The sequence below is a fragment of the Cygnus atratus genome, chromosome 6 (genome assembly GCF_013377495.2).
Source record: "Cygnus atratus isolate AKBS03 ecotype Queensland, Australia chromosome 6, CAtr_DNAZoo_HiC_assembly, whole genome shotgun sequence".
Taxonomy (NCBI): Eukaryota; Metazoa; Chordata; class Aves; order Anseriformes; family Anatidae; genus Cygnus; species Cygnus atratus.
Window position 1 is genome coordinate 6,928,168 of NC_066367.1, and position 25,288 is coordinate 6,953,455.

Genomic DNA, 25,288 nt, shown 5'->3' on the forward strand with positions numbered 1-25,288 from the left:
TTTATTAGTAGATGTGGCTTTATTACTTGTCTTTGTCTACCACAAATCTTCAAGTATTTTAGCAGCTATTTGTCCAACTACAAGTCTAAGTTAAATGTTGCCATGGCATTTCACAGTCAATACAGAAAAAGCCATTGGCAAGGCCACCTGGGAGGGTTAGAAGGAATGACAGCAACACAATCTGTAGAGGTGTTAAGAGAAACAGATCAAAGCTGCAGGGAGTAGTCATACACAGTACATGTGTAAGCCTGAGGGACAGCACATTATTTTTAAAGTTTAACACCTGTAAATTGCATAGTGAGATCTCTTAAAGTAGTGTCACTGAAAAACAAGCACAAAACTAAAATCAGTCACTCATCAGTTGACATACAATGTCTGTGTTTCACAGGCATTGGCAATGCTGTAATCTTACTAACAGCTCAGTTACTTTGTTTTTAGCAACACAAGTGATTCCTGATGTTCCTTCAGTGTGTTTAATGTCAACATAAAAGGACACAGGCTTGGACATTCTTTAGACTATTCATTTTGTTTATAAATGTAAACAGTGATACTTGCAAAAGAATCTTAATAGACCAGAAACTGTTGCTACTGGGCCTCAGGATTTAAATAGCAGCACATTTGACTTGTGCATCTTTTTCTTTTTACTGGTCTAGTGATCATTTATCTGCTAGATCATTAGCATGTGTGGAGAAATGCAAATTGTAGAGTATTGGATTTCCCTCTTAACAAAGCCTGGTTTTAGGTTGGCAGAAATCGCGCATTCCCTGCTGAAATTGGCACCTTATGACACGCAGACAATGGAAAGCCGAGGTCTCCGGCGCTACATCATGGAGATGCTACCCATCACTGACTGGACAGCTGAGGCGGTGAGACCTGCCCTTATCCTCATCTTAAAGAGATTGGATCGTATGTTCAATAAAATTCACAAGATGCCTACTCTGAGGTAAGCAGGTATAACAGCAACCCTCTGGGGTCCGTTTCTGATGTTGCAAGCCTTGAAGTGTGGGTATGTCATCTACCTAAAACTGTTGTGTCGCAGTGAACCTTTACAACGTATCAGAAAATGAAGTTTTTTTTTTTTCTCTGTAAGTGTGCATTTATGTTGACATGTTTGTTGTGGCTTCTGGTAGAGAAGAAATGCATGGTTATAAAGAACTACAGAGAGAATGTACAGAAATCTTTTCTCTTTCTCCAAAATAAGTCTTCAGATTCGTACCATCTGTCTGCCCTCTGGTTTTCTTTAGCTGTGAGTGAAGAACATTAATTTTATTTCTTTTTAATGGAAAGTTAACTGTAGTAACAGTATCTCTAGAGTACCTTCTCACAAAAATACTGTAATGTTCTCTGTAAAGATAAAAGTAATCTGGAGCTACCCAGTAGCTTCTGAATGTTCCTGCATAAAGGGAACAGAACTGCAGTAATGGCATCTAGTCCGTGGCTAGTGAAAGCCTGCTGCATCACAAAGTAGCATTCAGGCCTTCAAGAAATATTCAATATGGAGCATTTCCACCTTGAAGACAGTGATATAAATCCAGTCTGGGTAGTGTGAAATCTGCCAACCCTGCAGATTTTCCAGTGATTTGAGTGAAAAGAGTCATTGGTCTCAGTCACTTCATGGACAAATGTCCTCAGCTGCTTGAATCAGTCAGCTTGTTGGCAATATGAGCTGAGAAGCCAACTGATGTTAGAGAATATCAGAATTTGGGACTCAGACACAAAACTAATCATGTACGCAACTGAGATGGAGCAAATAATACAGAGGTGATCTCTTCTCTCTGGCACCCCACCTATCACTTCCCCTTGGTTAACAATCTCCTTTTAGAAACTCCTGCCCTTGCAGGGAATTTAGAGGCAGAAATGTTGGTGCTTCCCCTTCCTGATGGTTTGACTCTTTGCCAGGTCTTGCCTGCTTCTTGCCATTTCTTTCTTTTCTTGCTCATACTTCCTGTTGCCTCAAAAGGCAGCTTAAGGTTCTTCTTATTCCCAAAGAGCTTTCCTTTTGTCTAAGCTGAATGAATGCTCATAAATTAAAATTCCCTTCATATTCCCTCCATCTGTGCCTGGATGAAACTACTCTTCTGTACTCACAGGGACAGAGACAGCAGAGCCACTGGACCAGATACAGCAACTACATTTAAGCATCATTAAGTATCATTTAAGCAAGAAGCTTCTTAGAGATGGGACAGAGATCACACATTGCTGGGTGACAGACCACAGAAGTAGTCTCACTACTACTGTGGATACCACAGTATCCCCTAGGGTATTCTCATCAGAATCTTACATGCTGCCCCCTGCGGGCACCCTGCTCCAAACCAGGGAATAAGAACAAGTAAAATGCAAACTACTATTTTGGAGTAGGTTTAGGAACAGTGGATGATGAAAAATGAGGTATAAATGTAGGGAACCCTTGATCCTCCGTGAATGTCTAAGAAGTCTACTGAGGAGCTTGATTAGGGTATTGTTTATTCTTCAGCTAACCAGTTATTCAAGCCTTGTCCTCCTGTCCCAGTCAGCACACAGTTAAATGTTGGCTTGGGAAATACGCAACCTCTGAAGAGTCAGGCCCTGAGATGAAGGGCAGGAGCCACTTTGTTGTTATCTGTGATGTGTCAGCTTATGGTTAGGAAGGACTCCATTCAGCATCTGTCAGAGGCCCTAAAAGCTGTTTTGGTGAAAAAGGCAAAGTGTCAGGGAAGAAGGAAGGGGTCCTGGAACGAAGGACTTTAGTGCTGGTAAGGAATGAATCAAACCTCCTACACGGGGTGAGGAAGGTGAGGTTTACACTGTTGGGCCAGCTTAAGTTCAGGGAGTCACTCTGGCAGAGCAGACAGGATTGCACAGTAGTTTATGGAGGATGCACACAGCTGGCAAGGTTTGTTGAACATCCACAAGCCACAAGAGATGGAGGAGTCGCTCTCAGATGGGAGCATGGCCCAGTAGATGGCTTCCCACACACAGGCACACCTAGAGAGCTGTCTGGTGGCTCCCTTTCATCCACCATCTGTCAGAAGGAAGAGTCAGGGCGTGAAGCACAGCCCATCCACCATTCCTGTTGTGAGGGGTTTTGTGTCACTACTGCAGACACCTCTGCTACATTTTTGGTCTCCCAACACCCAGTGTGCTCTGTGCTTTCCTGAGCTGCGTGGGTCAAACCTTTTCTCTGTTGCGCACTTCGTGCTCATCTTGGACGTCATCGCTGTCTGAAACATTTCCTCTGTGGGTGTCACTGTGTGTCGGTCGCCGTGTTTGCGAGCGTCTGGTGGGGGGCAGGAGGCCAGCGGCTAACGGCACCTACTGTTGTATTGCAGGCGCCAGGTTGAGTGGGAGCCTGCCAGCAATTTGATTGAAGGGGTTTGTTTGACACTTCAGAGGCAGCCAATCATATCCTTCCTGCCTCACCTTAGGTCTCTGATCAATGTGTGTGTCAATCTGGTGAGTAGCTGAGCGGCAACCCCGTGAACCTTAGCTAAACCTCAGTCTGCTTGTTGACTTCTCTGGATTGAAGATGACAGTTCATTCTCATTCCTGTCATTTTACCTGTCCCCTTACCCCTCACAAGGGGACTTCGCAAGTGACACTAGAGATAGCAAGGTTCATTTTTGAAGTGGTGCATGGGAAGATACAGTGACCGGTAGCGGTGCTCGAGTGATTTATTTCCGTTGCTTCCCACGCACCACTTTGAAGATCCACCTTTGCCGTGCTGAGCTGAGAGTTGAGGGCTGCAAGTTGGAGAGTGGGGTGGTGGAGACTGCACACACCTGGTAGAGGCGGGGAGAGGGTGGCACTGGAGATACCTACCGTCTCCAGTGGGGAGGGCCCTGGTGGCTCTGTCAGAGGCCATCAGATGTTGGCTAGTTAGAAGGGTTTACATGGGTGGATTCACTCCTCTGTTTGCAATGTCCCTGGCTTGATCTAGTACAGGTTTGCACAGTACAATGTTCAGATCCCACTCTTAGTAGAACTTTTGTTCATAAGTGTGTCACAACAGAGGTTATACGGACAGAGCCTGTCTGGTCATTCAGTTATAGATTGCAGTTTCTGCAGCTGTAACACTGGGGACAAACCCTCAGTTTGGTATTAGTGTAACTCCAGGTACTTGTACAAACACACACACTCACATTCTGTGTGGAAAAAATACAAATAAAGGGGGGAAAGGCTGCCCTAGCATTGTTAGTAATATTGGGTTTAATAACATTTTCTTCTTAGAATGCAGATGGTGGAACTTTCTCTAGCAGTAACAGAAAACCTCTTAGGGTTCACCAGTGCTTTGAGGAATTTTAAAAACAATGATCACCAATTTTAATGCAGTATCAGTGTTTGCCAGGCTCCTGTCCTTTGAGCCCATACATCACTCATAGCTGCAAGGGTAGGGAAGCTCCAAGCTGTCAGAGTCCACGAGACTTCTTTTTTATTCATGCAGAGATAGCTGCTTGGAGGCATTGCAAATCTGGACCCTCAAAAGTACTTGGGGTTGTTACGCAGGGAAGTTGCTACAGAGTTAGCTCAAATACAGGTTGAGAATAGACTTGTAGTTTGGCAGGCAGACAAGCTGGAGTGAATCACACCAGCAAGTTCTCCAAAGGGCCTGCATTAAGAATTAGCCAGTGCTCTAAAAAAGGCAGAAAGCTCTGCAGTGCTGAAGTGCAGTCAGTCACAGTGCTTGCATTCAGCTGGCTGGGAACACCAGGAAGAGGTACCAGGAAAAAATGTACTTTTAACATTAAGAGAATTTCACCTTTAGCTGCCAAGAACTATAGCTGCTGTAGGATCACCCCTGACTGCATGCTAATATTTATGTGTAGACCAGTCGCATCATGAAGCCAAAAAGACATCAGGCAGGAAGGTGGGGAAATGTCTAAATGATAATCCATACTCAAATGGAGAAAGGGCTTCACCTTCTCCCCTTCTAAATTGTCCTTTGGTGTTCTGGGAGAAAACTGGTTGCTGTCTTTCTCCCCAAGCTGAATTTGGGAATACAGTGTGCATTCATCTCCCCTAAGCTCAGCAGTCTGTGAGTTAGCTTCTGCCTATTCCCATCATCTAGATGTGTGTAGTCATGGAGAGAAGCACACAGAAGTAGGCCTGTGATTTAATTTTCTCCTGAAGGACACATCCAAAACAGTTCAAATAACCCTCCCCTAGAAGTGCTGTTTTCTTGTGCTGATAGTTCATGGGGTTCCAGACAACCAGGTCACTGGCAGGTAACTCTATTTTAGACATCTTGGGACAGGCAAGATGAACCATGCTTAGAATCTGTAAGAACAGAGTGTGTTTGAGAGGAATCTGAACATTGTACAAAACCCGGCTAGGGTCAGACTTAGGACATTATTCTTCCAGTAGATAAGCAAGAGAAGGGAAAAGATGTCCAGTTTCAATGCAGACTTTTTGCTTTGATGACATATTTTATTTGTTACAGTCGTTACATGACGTATCCTCCAACTCTAACTGTTCCACCGGTCCAGTGCTGGTCATTTAGGGCTGGTACAGGGTACATTTCTAAATGTACCAGATTACCTGTGCACTCCTCCCACCCTTGCTGGTTCCCTCTTCTCCCCTCACCTTCCCTGCTAGAACTCCTCCTCACTGGCCCCAGCTCCCACAAAGACCACTGGGCGGGGGCTGGTTCTCCTAGAGCCACCCCAACCCAGTGCTCGAATGAAAGGCCCCTCCATTTCATTGATGTTGGAGGATATGGCATGGATGAAACTGTAAGCAGTCAGTTGTGGTGATGTGCTCTGTTTGTATTGCAGGTGATGGGAGTGGTAGGACCCTCCAGTGTGGCTGACGGATTACCCCTTCTTCATCTCAGCCCTTATCTCTCGCCACCTCTGCCCTTCAGCACAGCTGTTGTCCGGCTTGTAGCATTGCAGATACAGGTGTGTCTGCCCTGGCCTGTGGCCAGGCAAGTTTTAGCTTCTGGTTGAGACACCAACTCATCGGTGCTCTGTTTTCTTTCTGCAAAAGCTGGGCAAAAACTGTGGAACATACACCAAAAATCAAAGAGAAGCAACATGTAAATTCTGCCATCTTTTTGACAGCTTGAACTGAGCTCAGAATTCACCTGTCTACAACAAGCATCCATCAGCTTAACACTGCCAATTCATGTCCAGGGAGTTCGGCTGATTGATGCTGTTTAAGGCTCTGACAAGCATATTAGGATTCTCTGCAGTACCTAAGGAGCTAGCAGAAGTTTCCTGCCATGGGGAGATGTGCCCTGGCCTGGGTCACGTCCATGCAGCTCGACCTTCTTCCTCATTGGGTGCATGTGCGTAACTGAGAGTGGAGTTTGTGCTTTTCTGCTCTTACCTGAGCTGGTTGTACAGTGTGCTAGCTCAAAGAGGCAGGGCAACTTGGCTTTTCAGCTGCTTACTCAAGAGCATCTTTGTCCAGAATAACAAACCCATCCCGTACTTTTGGAAATTCATCACTTTTCATTTCTCATAGCAGTGCCACAACTATTACAGAGTCTTTCTGCCTCCATATTCCTTTCCCTCCCCATTGGCATGAAATCAGACAAAATGGAGACATTGGCAGCAACAGAATGAAGAGACAAATTTCCTAATTTAGCTCCAACTTGCATTTTTAAGTATGTATTGGCACATCCAGTTAGATACTTCAGCAGGTAGTTTTGAGCGGTGGGGCTGCTTGGGAAGTAAGGGTTAGAGGGACCGAGACACACTGTTTTTCTTCAGAGCATGAGGCACAAAAGGACTTTTTGATACTGACTCGCACATAAAGGGCACAGATTTCTTCCAGCTCTGAGGTAATATTTCTTTAATCACAAGCTAAAAAGGGCCACCCTCACCTTCTCTGAAATCTTTTCTTTTTTTTTTTTTTTTTTTTAAACTAGGTACCAAAATAATCATTTTTAAACCATATTGGGAGTTTTCACTTATAGTATCCTCTCCTCTGTGTTCACTCCTTCTTTTCATGGGTTTTAAATGGAACAAAAAACAAACATGTCAGAAAAACACATGAGAAGCCATATTCCTAACACTTCCAGCAGGATATAAAATAGAAGTACTTCACACCCCACAAGAAATCATTTTCTGGAATTTCTCAGCCCAGGTGTACAAGCTCAAGGGGTTACAAGGTTCCGTTGCATTTCACAGCTAAGTCTGTAGCAACTGGGAAATTGCAGATGAGCAGAGGTTTTACTGATAGTCATTTGTGTTACCTCCTCTAAAGAAGACGAAAGACCTTTCAATTTAGGCTTCAGTGAGTCAAGAAGTAAATGTGCATTTTGTTTGTTTTTCAGGGGTTCAGTGTTTATGTTAGGGAAGATGACAGAGCAGCACAAAGTGAGGCAGAACAAAAAATGTGTTCAAGAATAACCTTCATGTTCAGCAAGCAGAATTTATAGGTTATGTCATTTGTTCTATTGTCTCTGTTCATTTTTTTTTATTCCCTGTAGTCTGGGTCAAATCCTGTTCCCATTCACAGCAGTACAGAGTTTGGGACTAACACTCAGCCAACTCCTGTGGGATGCATCTGATATTGTTAATGATGCCTATGAGTAAGGAATCTGGGCTTCTTACCTCTTGGTTATGACAAAAGCAGGTCATACCTATGTTACTCTGTGAAATCCTTTTACTCCTAAGTGGTCTCAGGGCTTCTAATTCAATCAGGTCGTCAATGCCTGTGTTGTACTGTGTAAACAGGGTGCGTGGGGGATCGTCATTCCCTGCAGTAACTTGTGTGCGTGATCTGCTGACGAAATTGTTTAATCCTTTCTTATTATTACTGCACAGGCTTTGAAAGAAGATTTCCCCCTAAGCCATGTCGTCTCCCCATTCACCAATCAGGAAAGAAGGGAAGGAATGCTTTTAAACCTACTGATTCCATTTGTGCTCACAGTAGGATCTGGAAGCAAAGGTCTGACTAATTTAACAAAAAGAAATTTTCTCCCCCTTTTCTGACAACTGATGTTTGCACTTTCCCTGCTCTCTGTTGATCTTTTTTTGTTATTTTTTTTTAATTTGGTTTCCTGTCACTTACAGTGTGTCAGCTAAGTGCCCTTTGGGTCTGAGACTGAAAAGAATCCCACTGGGAGAAGTTGTTGTTTCTCCTCTTTGTTTCAGCTGGGCCATGGTTCTTGAGTTAGGTCTTTCATAGACATGCTTCTTCTTTTGAAACTGGAGTGCAGGGCAAGACAAATGTGTTGTAGCAGAAGCTACAGAGGGGAGCAGAGGTCACAAAAATTGTGTGCCCTTGTGGTTTGCTGTCTGCCCAATCCATGCCACTTGTCTGGCACAAGTCCTGCTCCTTGCTGTCTTCTATAGAGTGTGATCATTGGTAAATTCCTAAACAAAAGCAAAGAAGAAGGGAGAGGGGGAGGTAAAAAAAAAAGGAAATGAGATCATGAGACCACTGAACGGGACATTCTGCTGTGCTGTGTAGCTCTGTGTTTGTGTCTGTCTGTGTTGGTGTTAAAATAAACTTTGCCTTTGCTTGCAGGAGGAGAAGCAGCATAACAAGGTGTGGGGGACGGAGTTTTGGCTTGGGGGACATTTGAGATTGCCCCACATTTTGGAATGGAACAGGGTCTGGATCTTTTGGTTGTCTTTGATGGGATGTAGCCTGATCTCTCTCTCTCTCTCCCCTCCCAATGCATCTCAGACAGCCCCTGGCTGGAGCAGCCTGAGGTCCTGCTGCTGCTCCAGACTGTTATCAATATCCTCCTGCCACCTCGCATCATCAGCACTTCCCGCAGCAAGAATTTTATGCTGGAGAGTTCCCCTGCCCATTGCTCCACGCCGGGGGATGCGGGGAAGGACCTGCGGCGGGAAGGGCTCGCAGAGTCCACCAGCCAGGCTGCCTACCTGGGTGAGTGATGGCTTCTGCTCACCTCTGGGAAGAGACAGAGATAAAATGGAGCGTTCAAGACTGTAGATAGCACCAAAGAAAACCATCTCAGGCAGGAGCTAATTGAGCTCTTTAGAGCTGCTTTAGGTCTTGTCCTGAACCAGGGGGACAGGCCAGAGCATGAAGCCAGGAGTAGTTCTGGGAAGTATTGCACTGTGAGCGGTGTCTGCACTGCACCTGGAGGAGGTTGCAGCACAGGTAGAAGTCCGTCAGTTTTCATACTGCCAGTATATAGCAGTGAAGCCAAAAAAAGGCTGGTCCTCTGCCTACCAGCCCCTAATGTCACAGTTTCACTGGCCCATGGTTAGCTCTGTAATGCAGGTGAAATGTGAGGCAGTCTGCCTGCCTGCTGGCCCTATGCACACGTGGTCTTTCCTGACTATTATTCCCCCTGCTCACTGTATGCTGCTGCAAGGTAGTACTGTATTTTCTCACATGTGACCCGCAGGTGAAAGGAAAGAGAAAACAGTGAAATCAGAGATCCAGCAGCAGTACAGGTTATCAGAGCTATATTGGGGGGCCCTCCACACAGCTTCTCTGTGTCTGATTTTGTGAGGGCACTTACCCAAAGACTTACATTCAGGTATTTGTTAACCCCTATCTGAGGTATGGGGTACTACTGATGAAAAACTGGCAATTCACCACTGATTTAGCTCCCTGCTCCAACAAACCTGTATACAGATGTGTGATGGCTGAGATGTCCTGGCCATCCCATCAAGAAAGATGGAGTGGAGTAGTCAACCATTCCCCCAGCAATTTCCAGGCTTCCTTTGTTCCACAGGGTAGATTCCTTGTCTCTCCTGTGAGCTGTTGGTCACAGCCCACTTTAATGTAGAGCATTGTTTTGAACCTCATCTCTGTTCGTCCCCATTTGTAATGCAGTGCTCTTGTGAATTAAGGCCTTTGGACTGTTTTTGTTGTTGTTCAGATTACAGTTTGACTGGGGCTCAAGCAGCTGCACCGCTAGAAAGGTCCTTTTCCTTACCCTGAAAGTAACCTGGAGGTGATTGTGCTCACAGGGCGGCCCTTTCTGTGGCTGTGCTTAATAGAGGTTTTTGAGGTTGTCTGATCAGACAGGGCTGCATTCCCATCCTGAGCTACTTTTGAAATACCAAAATTGATACCAATACCTGAATTCCAGGTAGACAATCAAATTATGTTAGAACTCTGCAGGGAGGGAGAGGGGAAGAGCAAAAAAATACAGAGGAACTTGGGTGTGAACTAGGAACATTTCTCATAGGTAAAACTGGAGGAGGGACTCTCAGTCCTGATCCTAAGGCCCTTTATTAGGACAAGGTTCCCCTCCTTCCCTGCGCTGTTTGCAGACTGATAGAAAAGACACTTGTGACTCTGAGGTGTGTGGGTGTGCATGTGCACGTGCATGCATGCATACCTAGGTTTGTGCCCCCTGTGCCCCCCCCATTCCTCCCTCAGTGCTTGTAAGGGACACTAATAACATCTCTGACTGTCCTTTGCTGGTGTGTGTTCCCATGTAGCCCTGAAGGTGATCCTTGTTTGCTTTGAACGCCAACTGGACAGCCAGTGGTACTGGCTGAGCCTGCAAGTCAAAGAGATGGCACTGCGGAAGGTGGGAGGACTGGCCCTGTGGGATTTCCTCGACTTTATCGTGCGAACACGGATCCCTATCTTTGTGCTCCTTCGGCCCTTCATCCAGTGCAAGGTAACAGTTGCTTTGGCTCCTGCTAGATCACTCCCTGAAGGCAAGATATCCTTTATTCCCTTGCTGAAAACAGAGGCAACAGCGCTCCTGGAAGAACCAGGTGTTTATGTAGGGAGTGATTTGTTAGTAGGCCTGTGAACCCTTTGAAACTGAATCAGAAGGCTTTTCCCAAACAACAGCAAAGAGTATGCCCATCATGCAGGAGCTCTGATGTAAGAAGCCCCTGAGTATAGCTAGACTTAGTTCCCCTGGGTAGGAAGGTACCTACTAGGCTTGACCAAGAGGGTTTGCATGTGGACTTAGTTTCACAACAAAGACACTGAAAGCACTTGAGACTGTCATGGCTGCACTGAACCTAGGAGGGTGTTGGCATGGTTAGCAGAAGTTTTCCCCAAAAGCTCCTCCAAAGAGAGTTGGGCAATGCAACTAATAGGCAGGGAGCAGTACTTCACCTTACATGTCTTGGGTGATGGTTCTGATGGGGCTCTTGCGGATGGACAGACAGCTGCTGGGCTGGGGCAGCCAGGGCTTAAGCTAATCACAGCTCTTCCCTCCTTGCCAGGTAGATTGAGACATGGTACTCCACCTTATTTAGCCTTCTCACCGTTTGGACAGACTAAATCATCTTGGAGGCAGGAGCTGTCTCATGTCTGACAGTAGAGTTTAGCATAAGGAAGCCCTGATCTTCATGTACCAGTGAGATTCTGTGTCTGCTCAGTCAAATATAAGGCTGTCCCTGAAAGACAGGCAGAAACTTCTCATAGCTGCAGTCAAAACCATGCCTACAAAGAGGACAGTCTGCTGGCTACAGGCTCGTGCTGATCTGAAGACCAGTCCCAGCTCCCTGGGCATCACTTACTCGCCATGCTAACGTGTCCCAATGTTGTTAATGCCTTTCTCAGCTGCTGGCCCAGCCGGCTGAGAACCATGAGGAGCTGACTGCCCGACAGCACATCGCTGACCAGCTGGAGAGACGGTTCATACCACGCCCTCTCTGCAAGAGCTCCCTCATCGCAGAATTCAATAACGAGCTGAAGATCCTGAAGGAGGCAGTGCACAGTGGGTCTGGTAAGGAGGAGAGGGGAGAGCCAGAGGGCCATCAGCCCAGTTTGGCCAGCAGGTTCACCTGGGAATTAACTTGTGAGACAAACCTGCCCGCTCTCAAGGAGGGGCTTGGGATAATTCCCTCACACCCTGACAGCTTGTCCCTGCCTCTGGCTCCATGTCCAGCCCAGCTTTGCTGCTGGACAGCCACCAGAAGTGCAGAGTGGTTGTGAAATACACCTTGTTGTGCCCATTTTTTTCTGCTAAGACCATGTCCCAGCAGCAGCCTCTCACTGCCACAGCTGGCCTGTGCAGCCCCAACCCAGAACCCACAACACAGCAAGCCCTTACCTACATCTCTGTAAATCTTCAGCTGCTCGTGTAGAAACGGATGTCTGTTTGTAGTTCAGCAGCAGATCTGTCTCCTCCTTTCTCCTCTTGGTCTTATTTTGATTTTCTGTACTGTTACCAATGGGCTCACAGTGTACTGAAGCTTTTTCACCACTTTCCTTCCATGAGGGGACGTCTGCTGTAACAGTCACCCTCGTTGCCACAAGAGGGCAGCCGCTGCTTATGCACAGCAAGAGATTTTATGTGCTTTGTTCTTAAGAAATGAAAGAAAAAAAGAAAATGCCTCAACCTTTTTTTTCCTCAGTAATAATTTGCCTTGTTCCTAAATGTTGAAGCAGTAAGGTTGAGGGAGAAAACCAAACTGCAAACAAACAAAAAAAAAACAAACAGACACAACAGAGATTTGGGATGGGTTGAGCCGGGGTATCTGTCTGCTTTATCACCTCTGCCCAGCCACTGCCCCACTGCTCCTAGCAGTCAGGTGCCCAGTGTGACAGGAATGTGTAGTTGGTTGCTGATTTCCAGTGCCGTCACTGACTTGGGTTTGATTTTCCCACTCTTGCGCAGCTTACCAAGGGAAGACGTCTGTGAGCACCGTGGGCACCTCCACCTCCGCGTACCGCCTGAGTCTGGCCACCATGTCCCGCTCCAACACGGGCACTGGCACGGTCTGGGAGCAGGACAGCGAGCCATCCCAGCAGGCCTCGCAGGACACGCTGAGCCGCACAGATGAGGAAGATGAAGAAAGTACGTGGTTACTGATTTAAGCAAAGCTCCCAACACTGAAGGTGTTTTCTGGATGCCCCCGAGGACAGATAGGAGGGGAAGACAGTTGTCACTGTCCCAGTGTGAACAAAAAGCCCATGGGGGCAGAAGGCTATGAATCTGGTGTTGCAGCTACACAGTCCATGGTCTTAAAGCTTGGGTCATTCCATATCTCCTCATCCCTTCCTGATCTCTGGGTAGAGAAAAGGAAGGGCCTAAGCAGACATCTAGTGTGTGAGACCTGGGCTGACATGCAATCCCCACAGTGCTGACAAGGCATTAGTGATCAGTCCTCTCTTTGACCTTCACCCTGGCAGAAGGCAGGGGTGGTGGCTGGCTCTGTAGTTAGGGTCCAGTTGCTGCAGGGTCTGAGTATTTCCTGCTCATCACTTCTGTCTAGATGCTCTGACATGGAATATGTTGACCTTGTGCTGCATGGGATCCAGCTGTGGCTCTGCAGGGTAGAATGTCTGTGCACTTGTGTCACTTGATTCACAGAGAGGAAATTAAGCCTTAAACCTTCTGACAGCAAAAGCTTGATCTCTTGTGGGTAGCTGGCAGGTTCCAGGGTTGCCAGGCTTTCTGGTGCCGGTTTAAAAGGAATGGGATGGTGAATATTTTGGGGACTAATTTGCAATGACCTCAATGTTGCTTTGTCATTTCAGCTGAGTTTCATATTATTCTTGGAATTTTGCCTTCTCTCTGCTTGTGAGCTGTCCATCTGCTTCTGAGTTGTCCATCACTGAAAGCCAGGGTAGAAAACTGCTTATATGTCATCAGGGTTTCCCCCTACTTTAGCAGGGTATTGTCTTCTGGTGCTGCAAGGGTTGGTTGCCTCAGCGCCTTGAAATTCAAGCATTTTGCTTTTGTATTTTAGGACTGCTGACTATTCCCAAAAGACATTAAGTAAAAGGGGTGAAAATGGGTGGCTCAAAAGAAGGGCCTGTGCAGTTGAGGCAGAGCTGCCTTTTGGGAAAGAACAGTTAGCCTGAAACTTTTCAGGTTCAGCCCAACATTATTTCAGCTGGGTTCATTGCTAAACATTGCACGGTCCACCCAGCATTGTGCTGCTGATATGTTTCTCTGTTACACATCGTGGCCAAGGCTGTTTTCAGCCTCAGATTAATTACGAGCCACTGTGTGGAATGATGAGTGCTGTCTTCCTATTTGCTTATGGCAGTATTACCTCAGCCCTGCCTTGGCTTAATGCTGCCGTAAAGTATTTCAGTATATCAAAATTGTAAAAGGTCAAAAAGAGAAGAGAAAATTACACAAAACTTCCCCTTTGTTTCATTTGTTTATTTATAATTAGAAGTTGTTGTGGTAAAAACCACAACAGAGTCATTTCTTTCCAGATACTTCATGTAATTTGAAACAGCACTGAAAATTTCAAGCAGTCCTGATCACAATCCAACTGTCTGCAAAGCTCAGCTGCAGTATGATGTGCTTGAGTCAATTTATCCAATTTTTTTGGTGACGTTTTAAAACACATGTCCCAAAGGGTGTTAAAAGCTGTCAATCTTGCCTTTTGCTTTGTTATGGATTTTATCTTTTGTAACAGTGCTGTGCTATACTGGAGCAGCCATTTATTCATACCATAATGTGTCAAAAAACGTTTTACAAAAAACGTTTTTACAAATACATCAACACAAAAAGGAGGACTAAGGAGAATCTCCATCCTTTACTGGATGCGGGGGGAAACTTAGTTACAAAAGATGAGGAAAAGGCTGAGGTGCTCAATGCCTTCTTTGCCTCAGTCTTTAGCGACAAGACCAGTTTTTCTCTGGATACCCGGTACCCTGAGCTGGTGGAAGGGGATGGGGAGCAGGATGTGGCCCTCACTATCCACGAGGAAATGGTTGGCGACCTGCTACAGCACTTGGATGTACGCAAGTCGATGGGGCCGGATGGGATCCACCCGAGGGTACTGAGCGAACTGGTGGAGGAGCTGGCCAAGCCGCTTGCCATCATTTATTGGCAGTCCTGGCTATCAGGGAGAGGTCCCAGTTGACTGGCGGCTAGCAAATGTGACGCCCATCTACAAGAAGGGCCGGAGGGCAGACCCGGGGAACTATAGGCCTGTTAGTTTGACCTCAGTGCCAGGGAAGCTCATGGAGCAGATTATCTTGAATGTCATCACGCGGCACTTGCAGGACAACCAGGCGATCAGGCCCAGTCAGCATGGGTTTATGAAAGGCAGGTCCTGCTTGACGAGCCTGATCTCCTTCTATGACCAAGTGACGCGCTTGGTGGATGAGGGGAAGGCTGTGGATGTGATCTACCTTGACTTCAGTAAGGCTTTTGACACCGTTTCCCACAACATTCTCCTCAAGAAACTGGCTGCTCGTGGCTTGGACTGGCGTATGCTTCGTTGGGTTAAAAACTGGCTGGATGGCCGGGCCCAAAGAATTGTGGTGAATGGAGCCAAATCCGGTTGGAGGCCGGTTACTAGTGGAGTCCCCCAGGGCTCAGTGCTGGGGCCAGTCCTCTTTAATATCTTTATCGATGACCTGGACGAGGGGATCGAGTGCACCCTCAGTAAGTTTGCAGATGACACCAAGCTAAGTGCGTGTGTCGATCTGCTCGAGGGAAGGAAGGCTCTGCAGGAGGATCTGGATAGGCTGGAGCGATGGGCTGAGGCCAACTGTATGAAGTTCAACAAGGCCAAGTGCCGGGTCCTGCACCTGGGGCGCAACAACCCCAAGCAGAGCTACAGGCTGGGAGATGAGCGGTTAGAAAGCTGCCTGGCCGAGAAGGACCTGGGAGTATTGGTTGATAGTCGGCTGAATATGAGCCAGCAGTGTGCTCAGGTGGCCAAGAAGGCCAACAGCATCCTGGCTTGCATAAGCAGCAGTGTGGCCAGCAGGTCTAGGGAAGTGATTGTGCCCCTGTACTCGGCTCTGGTGAGGCCGCACCTCGAGTACTGTGTTCAGTTTTGGGCCCCTCGCTACAAGAAGGACATGGAGGTGCTCGAGCGAGTCCAGAGAAGGGCAACGAAGCTGGTGAGGGGTCTGGAGAACAAGTCTTACGAGGAGCGGCTGAGGGAGCTGGGCTTGTTCAGCCTGGAGAAGAGGAGGCTCAGGGGTGACCTTATCGCACTCTACAGTTACCTTAAAGGAGGCTGTAGCAAGGTGGGGGTTGGTCTGTTCTCCCACGTGCCTGGTGACAGGACGAGGGGGAATGGGCTAAAGTTGCACCAGGGGAGGTTTAGGTTGGATATTAGGAAGAACTTCTTTACCGAAAGCGTTGTTAAGCATTGGAATGGGCTGCCCAGGGAAGTGGTTGAGTCGCCATCCCTGGAGGTCTTTAAAAGACGTTTAGATGTAGCCCTTAGTGATATGGTTTAGTGGAGGTCTTGTTAGTGTTAGGTCAGAGGTTGGACTAGATGATCTTGGAGGTCTCTTCCAACCTAGACGATTCTGTGATTCTGTGATTCTGTGTCCAGCTACAACTTTTATGCCAGCAATCACTATATATCACCCAACAATTTATTAATCACAGAAATTAAGCCTTAGTAGAAACCAAATTCCCCAAACACATTTTCCTGGGAGCTATATAAGCTGAAAGCAGACATAAATCCCTGCCTCCTGTGTGCGGTGCTCCTCGTTCTGCAGGGTTTTATGCGTATGTCTTTCTGAACAGTGATTGTAAAATCTAGTGGAAGCATTCAAATTTGCAGACTTGGGAACTTGGTAAGTAAATGCTGGGTACACCTTTGGCATCCCATTATTGTTTGATTAAATTTAAATGTATTATTTAAATTTAAATTTATTATTTAAATGTGGAGGTGGGGTTTGGGATGGTTGTTCCCTCTCCTTTCTTGTTTTCTTTTTTTTTTCTTTCTTTCTTTCTTTCTTTCTAGATGACTCCTTGAGCATGCCCAGTGTGGTAAGTGAACAAGAAGCATACCTTATGGGAGCCATTGGGAGGAGGCGGTTCTCCAGCCATCTCTCCAGCGTGTCTGCACCTCAGGCTGAGGTGGGCATGTTACCCAGCCAAAGGTAACAACATGGGCTTTTCACCTTTTCCATTATATTCATGAGAGCAGAAATGGTGCAGGTATATTATGTGTAAATCAGAAATGTGGGATAGGAGGATCAGCACCAGCATAGTGATAATAAATTTATTCATCTTAAAAATAGCATTGGACCAAGGGTGCAGCTTTGGAAATAATGATTTTCCAGGATGACTTGTGTTGCATAAGGTCCAAAAGAAGGAGCTGTCATTTCTAGAAATCTTCCTCTGAAACAGTTTCAGACATCTCCAGCAGTTTTTTTCCTCTGCTACTACAGTGGATACCACAAAGAGCAGATGTGATTTCTAGGTTCTGTAATGAACCAGGGGACTGTACACAATCTGCGTTGGGAGCAGGGAGTAATCCCCAGATGCTGGACAGAGGGCAGAGGTAGTTTGTTTGATTTACTTTTTTTTTTTTTCCATGCAGACTTTATCCTTCTTAGAACAGTAACTAGCTCATCTTGGACACCGAATGTCCAGCTGAAAGACGGGATTTAACAGTTTAAACCCAGAAATATTAATGTTGATAGATACCCTTGAATGCCTTATTCCTGGTCGACATGGAGTGGTGAGAAAGAGATAGGAATTTGGAAAATGTGCGCCTTTAGAGCGTAGAGAGAAGTTTTGCAGTTAAACGTGACTTTTTTTCTAAGTAAACAGTGTTTATTGTTTTGTTTTTCTGTGGCATAGTTATCCAAACATATCTGACAATGGATAGATTAATTTTTGTTAACTCCTTTGAACCTTTAAACTGTAAATTCTGCATTATCTCTTGACCAACCTTGGAAAATCAAACAACATTGTTCCCTCCCAGTCTTGCTTGGAAGTAAAGAAATAACCTTGATACATGAAGGAAAAGTAACAGCTGTGGTACATACCAGCAGAGATAGGAGAAGTGATTTACAAGAGAGGAGTTACACAGATTTTATCTGGGAGTTTTCACAAAAGGGCTTACAGGAACTCATTTGACTTTTGAACCCAATTGATTCAGTCCCTTTGTTTCTTAAGAAATTAATATGCAAGACTGCATTTTCCCCAATCTTTCACTACAATCTTGAATGCATAAACTTCATAGGAGTCACAGCTGACTGATAGCAATGTTTGCTTTGTGCAATCCCAAGTCATGGTTCTTCTGAGAAAAAAAGAGTTTAATTACAACAGAGCTTTACTCTCTACTTTTGATGTACACCATATACCAGGAGAATCGCTTTTCATCTGTGCAGGGAAAGTACAAGCTCAGCAAGCACAATCAGAGTCTACAATATCATGCCCTTTCTAGTTATGGATGGTCTCTGGGCTTTCAGGCTGCCTCACAAATGTAAACTAATTAATGCTAAGTAATATTATTATTGCTTTCCTGCTGGTAACCCAGCAGACTGCCTTCTTTCTTTCATGATTTTCCTGTGGTTGAGAGAGCTGCTCCTGCCTCAGTGGCTGAAGTGTAGAAAAGCAAAGTGATTGTGTACTTGTTTGCCAGGATCCACACCAGCTGTTTACTTACAGTTTCATTGCACTACATGACCTTGTTTTCCAGATGTTTGTCCTTAGAGCTGTACCAGAATGAAAGTGGTCTGTAGCTCTTGGGAGGCAGATTAGTCCTCCCTCAGGAAGAACTGGCTCGTGGGGAAGAGGGAAGAAAAAAGCTTTCTATGAAGCTGGAAGTAAATAGAACCAAAATAAATGAAACTGCCACAGGAAAATGGCTTTGAAAACAGTTCCCTGACCTTATTTCCTGTGGAAATACATCCTACTGAAGTCCTTAGCTCCCCAGTTCAGAGCAGAGATGTAGACATCTCCATGTAGTGTAAACTCCCTCTAACAACTGCTCCTGTTATCAGATGTTCTTTCAGCTCCTCTGACTCATATATGTGCTGTTGAGCGTGCGAGACCAATTAATGTTACCGTCCTTTTTTACTTTTTATTCCGTTGATATTTTTTCCCTTTAAAACAGAGACAATCGCATGCTTTTTTGCATTTTCTTTCCCTAAATTCTTAATCTCCCTGCCCCTCCTGCAGTGAACCTAATGTCCTCGATGACTCCCCGAGCCTGGCCACTGAGGGCAGCCTCTCTAGGTACAGTGTTAACACTACCTGTCTGTCAGTGTGTGTGCTGGGAAACGAGCCGTTTCCAATCTCCTCTGTCTCTTCCCCTCACCTTTTGTTGCTCTCTCCATCTCTGTCTCTTGTGGCTCATTGATATTCAGGCCTGCAAGTCAAAGGTGTAGCAACCCACCTTCAGTTTTCAGCTTTGATTGCCAATAACTTGGAGGAAGCTAAGGGGAAGGGGAAATAGCAAGTGAAGTAGTGGTCTGTCTGGCTAGCCTGGGTTTTTCCCCTTGTTTAGCAATTGCTTGAAAGGCATGAGAAAGATTATCCATGAGGCATTAGCTGTAGCCTGTTATAAGCATTAGTCTGGAGGCTTACACAAAACAGACATCTGTTTTTCCATTCATCTCACGATGCTGTCACCACAAAAGACTTAATAACAATATCAAGCTGTTTTCTTTAACGTTCACTAATAAAACTAATTACGATAACTCCTGCAGAACAAAGTTCTCTGTGGATGCTTTGCAGTAATTCTCATTGTTTTTGCAAAGTGTTCCCAATTCTCAAATGGCAGCTTTAGAAAGCTTGCAGGTGAACACCATGAATCCATACTTAAAATTGCCCCATCAGAACTGGAGTTCAGGTCAAGCTGTTGACCATTACCTGTGGACAGGGGAGTTTGTGTGCAAGTACTGTTAGGGCCGTCCCTGTCAAATGGGTCAGAAGTGAGCTTGGAAGGGAGGTCTGCACCTTTAACAGCCACCTCAGTCATGCCTGTCATCCTTTTGATTCCGCTGCTCTGCTCACACCTTGCAACCCATCCTCACGAGGTCGGAGAGCTCTCGTGAGTCCCAAGAGCATCTCTCTCCTTCCAGGGGAACATGGCCCATTCCATTGGCAGCACTAGGATAACACACTGCTTCATTACTTGACCACCCCAGCTGAAGATGTGGATACGCTGAGAGGCGTTTGGGGTGGGGACAGGCTGCTTTGTTCATTTGTTAATTTCTCTCAGCTGACAAATGGAGAGTTTATCGTTGGTTGTGTCACTGAGATCGTCTCATGATTTATAGTGGCCTTTGTGTGCATGACTCCTGCTTTGGCAGATTGGTCTCTAAATGGTGCTGCTGTAGGAGTGGCATTAGGAAAAGACATCAGCTTGTTGGCAGAGGCAGGAATATGGTTATCTGCTTTTGTGATGCAGGAAAATTGATTGCATGGTCATCTGAGCATGCATAAAGAGAACAGTAGCCATTCAACCAAAGAAGCCAAGGGCCATCCCTTATGTGGAGCTAAAAGCTCACCCCAGTTGAGGAGGATGAGTAGAGGAGAAGGTCTGGGTCTGAGTTAAAGCCATCGTGACCTGATATCAGGTTACATCACTGTTGAGTTTGAAATGTTTTGATCTTGTTAAGTGAGAGTCACTCCTAATAACGGTGATGAGGCTGAGGAATATGAGACAGCCAAGTCAACAGATGAGTTCAAAAGCAATAATTTATTTTGAACCCTGAAATGCAATCAACTGTACAGTGGGTTCCTACTAATTTCTGTCAGACCAATTTTTGCTAGGGACCAGGACACTGTATCCTCCCCCCTGCTCTTTGGTACAGAGCTTTTCTTAGATAAAGAGCTTAACAGATGTACTTGGGAGTCAATTCTGTTAAGGTTTATTATTTTTTTTCAAGTAGCGGGCATGAGAGCTGCAAAACCTTAGAAAGAAATGAAGACAGGGAAATACTGCAAATTCATATGAAAAAGCTAGATTACAGTTCCGTGAGCGAGAAAAGTCATTTCAACTACATTGTTAAATTTGCAAATTGGATTCCTCCTCTAAAGCACAGAAGTAATGAAGCAGACACTGCAGGAGTTTATTGTGCTATGGGGATCATAGGACAGAATAAATGTGTTTCTACATTCAGGAACATCAACTTTGAATAAAGCAGGCTTCGGTTTTTCTTACATAACTTTGATTTTGGCTGGAGCAAAGTAGCAACAGTTTATGATTGCCTTCTGAATTCAAAAGCTGATGTTTAGTCAACTGACACAAAGAAATAAATCATATGGAGACTAGACCTCTATGGAAGGTAGGAGCTTTAAATAAATAAATAGTGATAAACACAAGAAAGAATAAAGCCTGTTTCCCTTTGTTCTAGAACAATTAGAGACAGCTGTGTAGAAAAGCAGGGAAGACAGGAAGGGGACAGCGTTTAGGTGCTCAGAAGTAAACAGATAGCATGAGGTACTTGGAGCATATGTATCGAGCATCATGAGTTGTAGTAATAATTTGAGAGGAAAGGACATTTCCATAAATCAGGAAAGGAAAAATGAGAACTCACTGTAATGGAAATCTGTTGTACAAAGACATTGTCCTTAATGTTTGTAGTTACGCCTATCCTAGCTTCATGGTGCCTATTAGGGAACATCAGAGCAAATTCGTATTGCAAGCGTAGCAGATCTAACACCAACATGACTAGGATGTGTCTGGGAATACGAGAGCTGGAGTTCATCGACATTTTAACCCATTTTCCACTGGCCTTTGTCCACTAACCCCATCACTCAGATGCCTTGGGACATAGATAGTGTGTACATTCTACCACAGTGGCTTGGCAAGCATGTACACCTTTAATGGACCTTTAAACTCCTTGTTTCCTTTGTTTGTGTTTTAGTTTTGTCTTTTTTTTTTCGGCTGCATGGTTTATCACTTATAATTCCAACCTGACAAAGTTTCTTTTAGCCCCCACTGCGTGACTGGCTGTCATTTCATGTAGGGATGGCAACATGCTCCCATGAAGCTGGGTTTGTTTGATCTTTTACTCACCTGTCTGCCCTAACTATGAAGCAGGAGTAACATTACTGTGAAGATAAAACCTCTGACAGAGATACTTAGGGAGTGATAGAGCATCTTTGTGATGGGCAGGAAATTTTTCTATTTTGTTCTTCCCAAATTAAATTTATATCCCAAATAAATTTATGTAGTGTAGCAAACCCCTTATCGATCACAGTGCCTCAGGAGGGAAAGGTACTGCCAGCTGAAATGCCATTTGATTCAGTGTTCCTTGATTGGGTTCCACAGGCTGCCGGAAAAGCAGTATGTTTCTGGTCAGGTCTGGTAAACAAGGAGAGACAGAAAAGGAGGGAGGGTTTACACGGAGTCAACAATCTGTCTGCCCACTAATTTTCATGGAAATACAATCAGCAGTGCCGTTCTTTGATGTGAAAACAAACCCTCACAAAGTGAAAGGTTGTATCTGAAATTTCAGCCACTCATCTGAAATTTGCAGTCTTCATGACTCTCTCCCCTTCTTCCCTCCCCCCCATCCCTTCTTCGAAATTTGGGGATAAAAGGCAAAAAGACAGCCACAGCAGGACTGTGCTGTGTGCTGGCAGCTCTGCCAAACTGTGCTGTGCTGCTCTCTGATCCACCATTTGTCTGCAATAGTTATCTGCAATTTCAGTTCATAAGATCATCCTGAATTATACCAATTTGCGTAATGATTCAGTGCTGGAAATAAGCATCCACCAGCTCACTAAACTCATTTCACTTATGATATAAGCCAGGCTGAAAATCACAGACTCCAGCAGGAAGACACGAAATCCAGCCTTTCTGTTGTTCACCTTTCTATTGTTTGTCTTCAGTGCACAGGTTACTCCATGGGAATCATTTTTCTCCTCATGTATAGCCTCTGTGCCCTCATGTGGTCCATCTGCTCTCTTTATCTAATGACTTTTCCAAAGTATTTTCATGATGCATGTGAAGTGAATTCGTTTTATCACTCTAAACAGTGTTTTGCACTGAATACATCTGTAGTCTGCCTGCTACAGACAGGTATGTCACATCACCTGTAGAGCCAAGAGCTGCTGTTCCTTCATCAAACCTTGTAACAGTATTGGCAAAAGCTAGTCCAACAGCAAATTATTTTTTCAAGACTTTCTTCAGCCAATTCCTACTTAATTCACATACTGGCAGGAATCGGTTTTTATGTAAACGTAGAAACAGGAGATGAGGAAAGTTCTACAAGTTGCAATTTCAGGTAGTCTGGATCACAAATCAAAAGACTAATTTGAGCGCGGTCTCTCTGCTCTAATAAGGAACAGTGTGCTGCTTCTGGACCTACCAGTCATATGTGCTGCAGTTACTGCCTGGGTTAAGAACACAGTCTTGCTCACAGGAAGTAACTCTGAGGACTCTGCTTATTCATGGGTGGGTGTTTGCATGATGTTTAGGATGCTTTGTATGTAAATCATGTCAATACCCTACGTAAAAGCTGGAAAATACGTTCCAGAGGCTGGTGATCTCATTTGGAAGGGCTGTCTGGGGGAGAAAAGGACTCAAATATATCTTGTTTGTTCTGGCTTTGAGCTTGCATAAGCTTTTCCTTTTTTCCAAACCAGTGCAGCTGTGGTGAGATTGCCAAAGGCATGGCTAGGCTTAGGAGGCTGTGGTCAGACAATGAGAAGAGAAACAGCTTCGGGGGTTGAAGGTAGTGTCTCTCCCCTGAAGTTGCCAGTTGTATCTCCAGCAGAGCTGGTGGAAGCACATACATATGGTTTAAATGCAAAGTCAGGCTTCGGTTTAAACTGATAAGAGAGGAAGGAGTAGGACTTTGAGCTCAGTTAACCAGACTTTGACCTGAAGCAGACCAGGAAGCTCTCATGTTCTCTTCTACCAAACCTATGACGAGCAGTAACTTCTGCCAAAGGGAAGAATGAGCTGTTCAGGAGAGAGGACTTTTTAAGCCTCTCCACAGACATCCTTCATGTCTTGTCTGACCGTGTCAAACCTTAGGTTTGCCTTCTTCCTCCGCTCCTGTAAGGGCAGATATTAAACCTTCACTCTGTTGGTGGTACTGACCTCCTCTGGGGAGATCCAAGGAAAACATCTAGAGAAAAGAATGTTGTTTTTCTTTAGATTAATGCATGCCAAAGGCAAAATGGATTGTAATACCAAATCCTCAACAGTGCATTCCAGATATAGCTGGGAGTTGCTTAAATAGGACGTGTGGCTCAGTGGATTCCAGTCTGTCCCAAATAAGCAGCTGCCTTCTTTAAAGGAAGTCCATCTAAATGTTAGTTGCTATTGTAGCCATATGTCTCCCAGACATAGTTCATTCAGTTAAAATGTTTTGTGACCGCTGTCTGCTAAATGAACAATTTTTAACTGTTTGGAGGAATATACTACTTTGATGAAAATGAGGGGAGGGTGGTATTTTTGTATGAAGTAGATTTAATGATCAGTTGAATAGTAGAATGAGATGGTGTGTAGCTGAGTCTGTTTTATTGCTAAAGATTGTTTTACTTCAGATTTTCAGCTGTTTTGTACCAAGATATTAAAAACTAAAAATGTGTGCTTTTATAAATGTATATATATAATTTATGTTTATTTGTATTTTTTTTTGTTCATTCGCTACAAAGAGACTCAAGGCTGCAAGTGTTGAGTGTGAGGCCTTGTTCACATAACTCATGCACCCATTATGTGAATAGATCCTTTGTCACTTTGTGTTTGTTTTTTGTTTGTTGACTTAAATTGAAATTAAAACCAGATGACAAAATTGTGATGAGGCCGTGGAGTCTATTTGGGAGGGAAAAAATAGCTTTTACAACATTGTCCTTAAAAACGGAAATGCAAACAAGAAGGCTTTTGAGCTAGGAGCTGATATTCTTGCCTTTGTTGACAAAGCCTATGTGGCAAAGGATGCAGAGAAGTGAGTGTTGGCTCAGTGGGATGCATCAATCAATGACTGAAAACTGAAATTTGCAGTTATTTATAGTTGGATGCTACCTGTGCGTGGCCAAGTCCTGAATGCCATGACTCCACCTCCCACCCTCTCCTAAGCCTTGGAAGCCACAACCCAACAGACACGTCCCCCCCATCCTTCAAAGACAGTATTTGCTCTTTGAAGTGACTGTGCCATTAGTGGTTTATCAACCTATCTATTTATTTATTTATGTCAGTCACAATTGCCAGGACACCTGCTAGTTACACAGGGTGCTTCTGTGCTTGGCCTAATGCTGTCGACATCTAACAGGGTGGCAAGCGTGCAGAGTGAGCCCGGACAGCAGAACCTTCTTCTGCAGCAACCCCTGGGGCGGAAGAGAGGCCTACGGCAGGTGAGACCACGGGGCGTGAACAAACCTTTCCTTCTCTTTGAGTTGTTTTGTTGTTTTTTTTTTTCTAATTTTGTATGTTTTGAAATGATTTCTGCATGTAAGGTTTCCCTTTTACGGATTCTGTGATACTCTGGTTAAGTTAGCAGGACCGTAGTGCAAGTTGTAGCTGTGAGACCTGGCAAACTGGTAAGAAAGAAGGTGCACTTTGAGTTCCCCAGTTCTTTCCTCTGTGCACTTTTGTTGGTTTTGTGGGTTTTGTTTGTTTTTTAAATTCAAATGATGGTTACACAAAGCACATCAATTACATTCAGTATTAATACTGAAAAGATCCAAAACACAGAAGTTCAGTAGCTGTTTTCATATGAAGGAGATGTCTGAGCCATTGAAACCTTAAAATGTGTATCTGTATCC

The 25,288-nt window shown here is 44.9% G+C and overlaps 1 protein-coding gene across 2 annotated transcripts in view; it reads left to right on the forward strand.

Moving 5' to 3' along the window:
• The window catches only part of UNC80 (unc-80 homolog, NALCN channel complex subunit), a 130,484-nt gene that overhangs the window by 101,754 nt on the left and 3,442 nt on the right, over positions 1-25,288 (forward strand). For both annotated transcript variants that reach the window (XM_035565888.2, XM_035565879.2), the window contains 11 exons: positions 743-943; positions 3,309-3,432; positions 5,751-5,876; positions 7,752-7,875; positions 8,620-8,826; positions 10,362-10,546; positions 11,449-11,614; positions 12,509-12,688; positions 16,569-16,707; positions 18,740-18,796; positions 24,796-24,877. In XM_035565888.2, the coding sequence (XP_035421781.1) occupies positions 743-943; positions 3,309-3,432; positions 5,751-5,876; positions 7,752-7,875; positions 8,620-8,826; positions 10,362-10,546; positions 11,449-11,614; positions 12,509-12,688; positions 16,569-16,707; positions 18,740-18,796; positions 24,796-24,877 (1,591 nt within the window). The remainder of the gene's footprint in view (positions 1-742; positions 944-3,308; positions 3,433-5,750; positions 5,877-7,751; positions 7,876-8,619; positions 8,827-10,361; positions 10,547-11,448; positions 11,615-12,508; positions 12,689-16,568; positions 16,708-18,739; positions 18,797-24,795; positions 24,878-25,288) is intronic.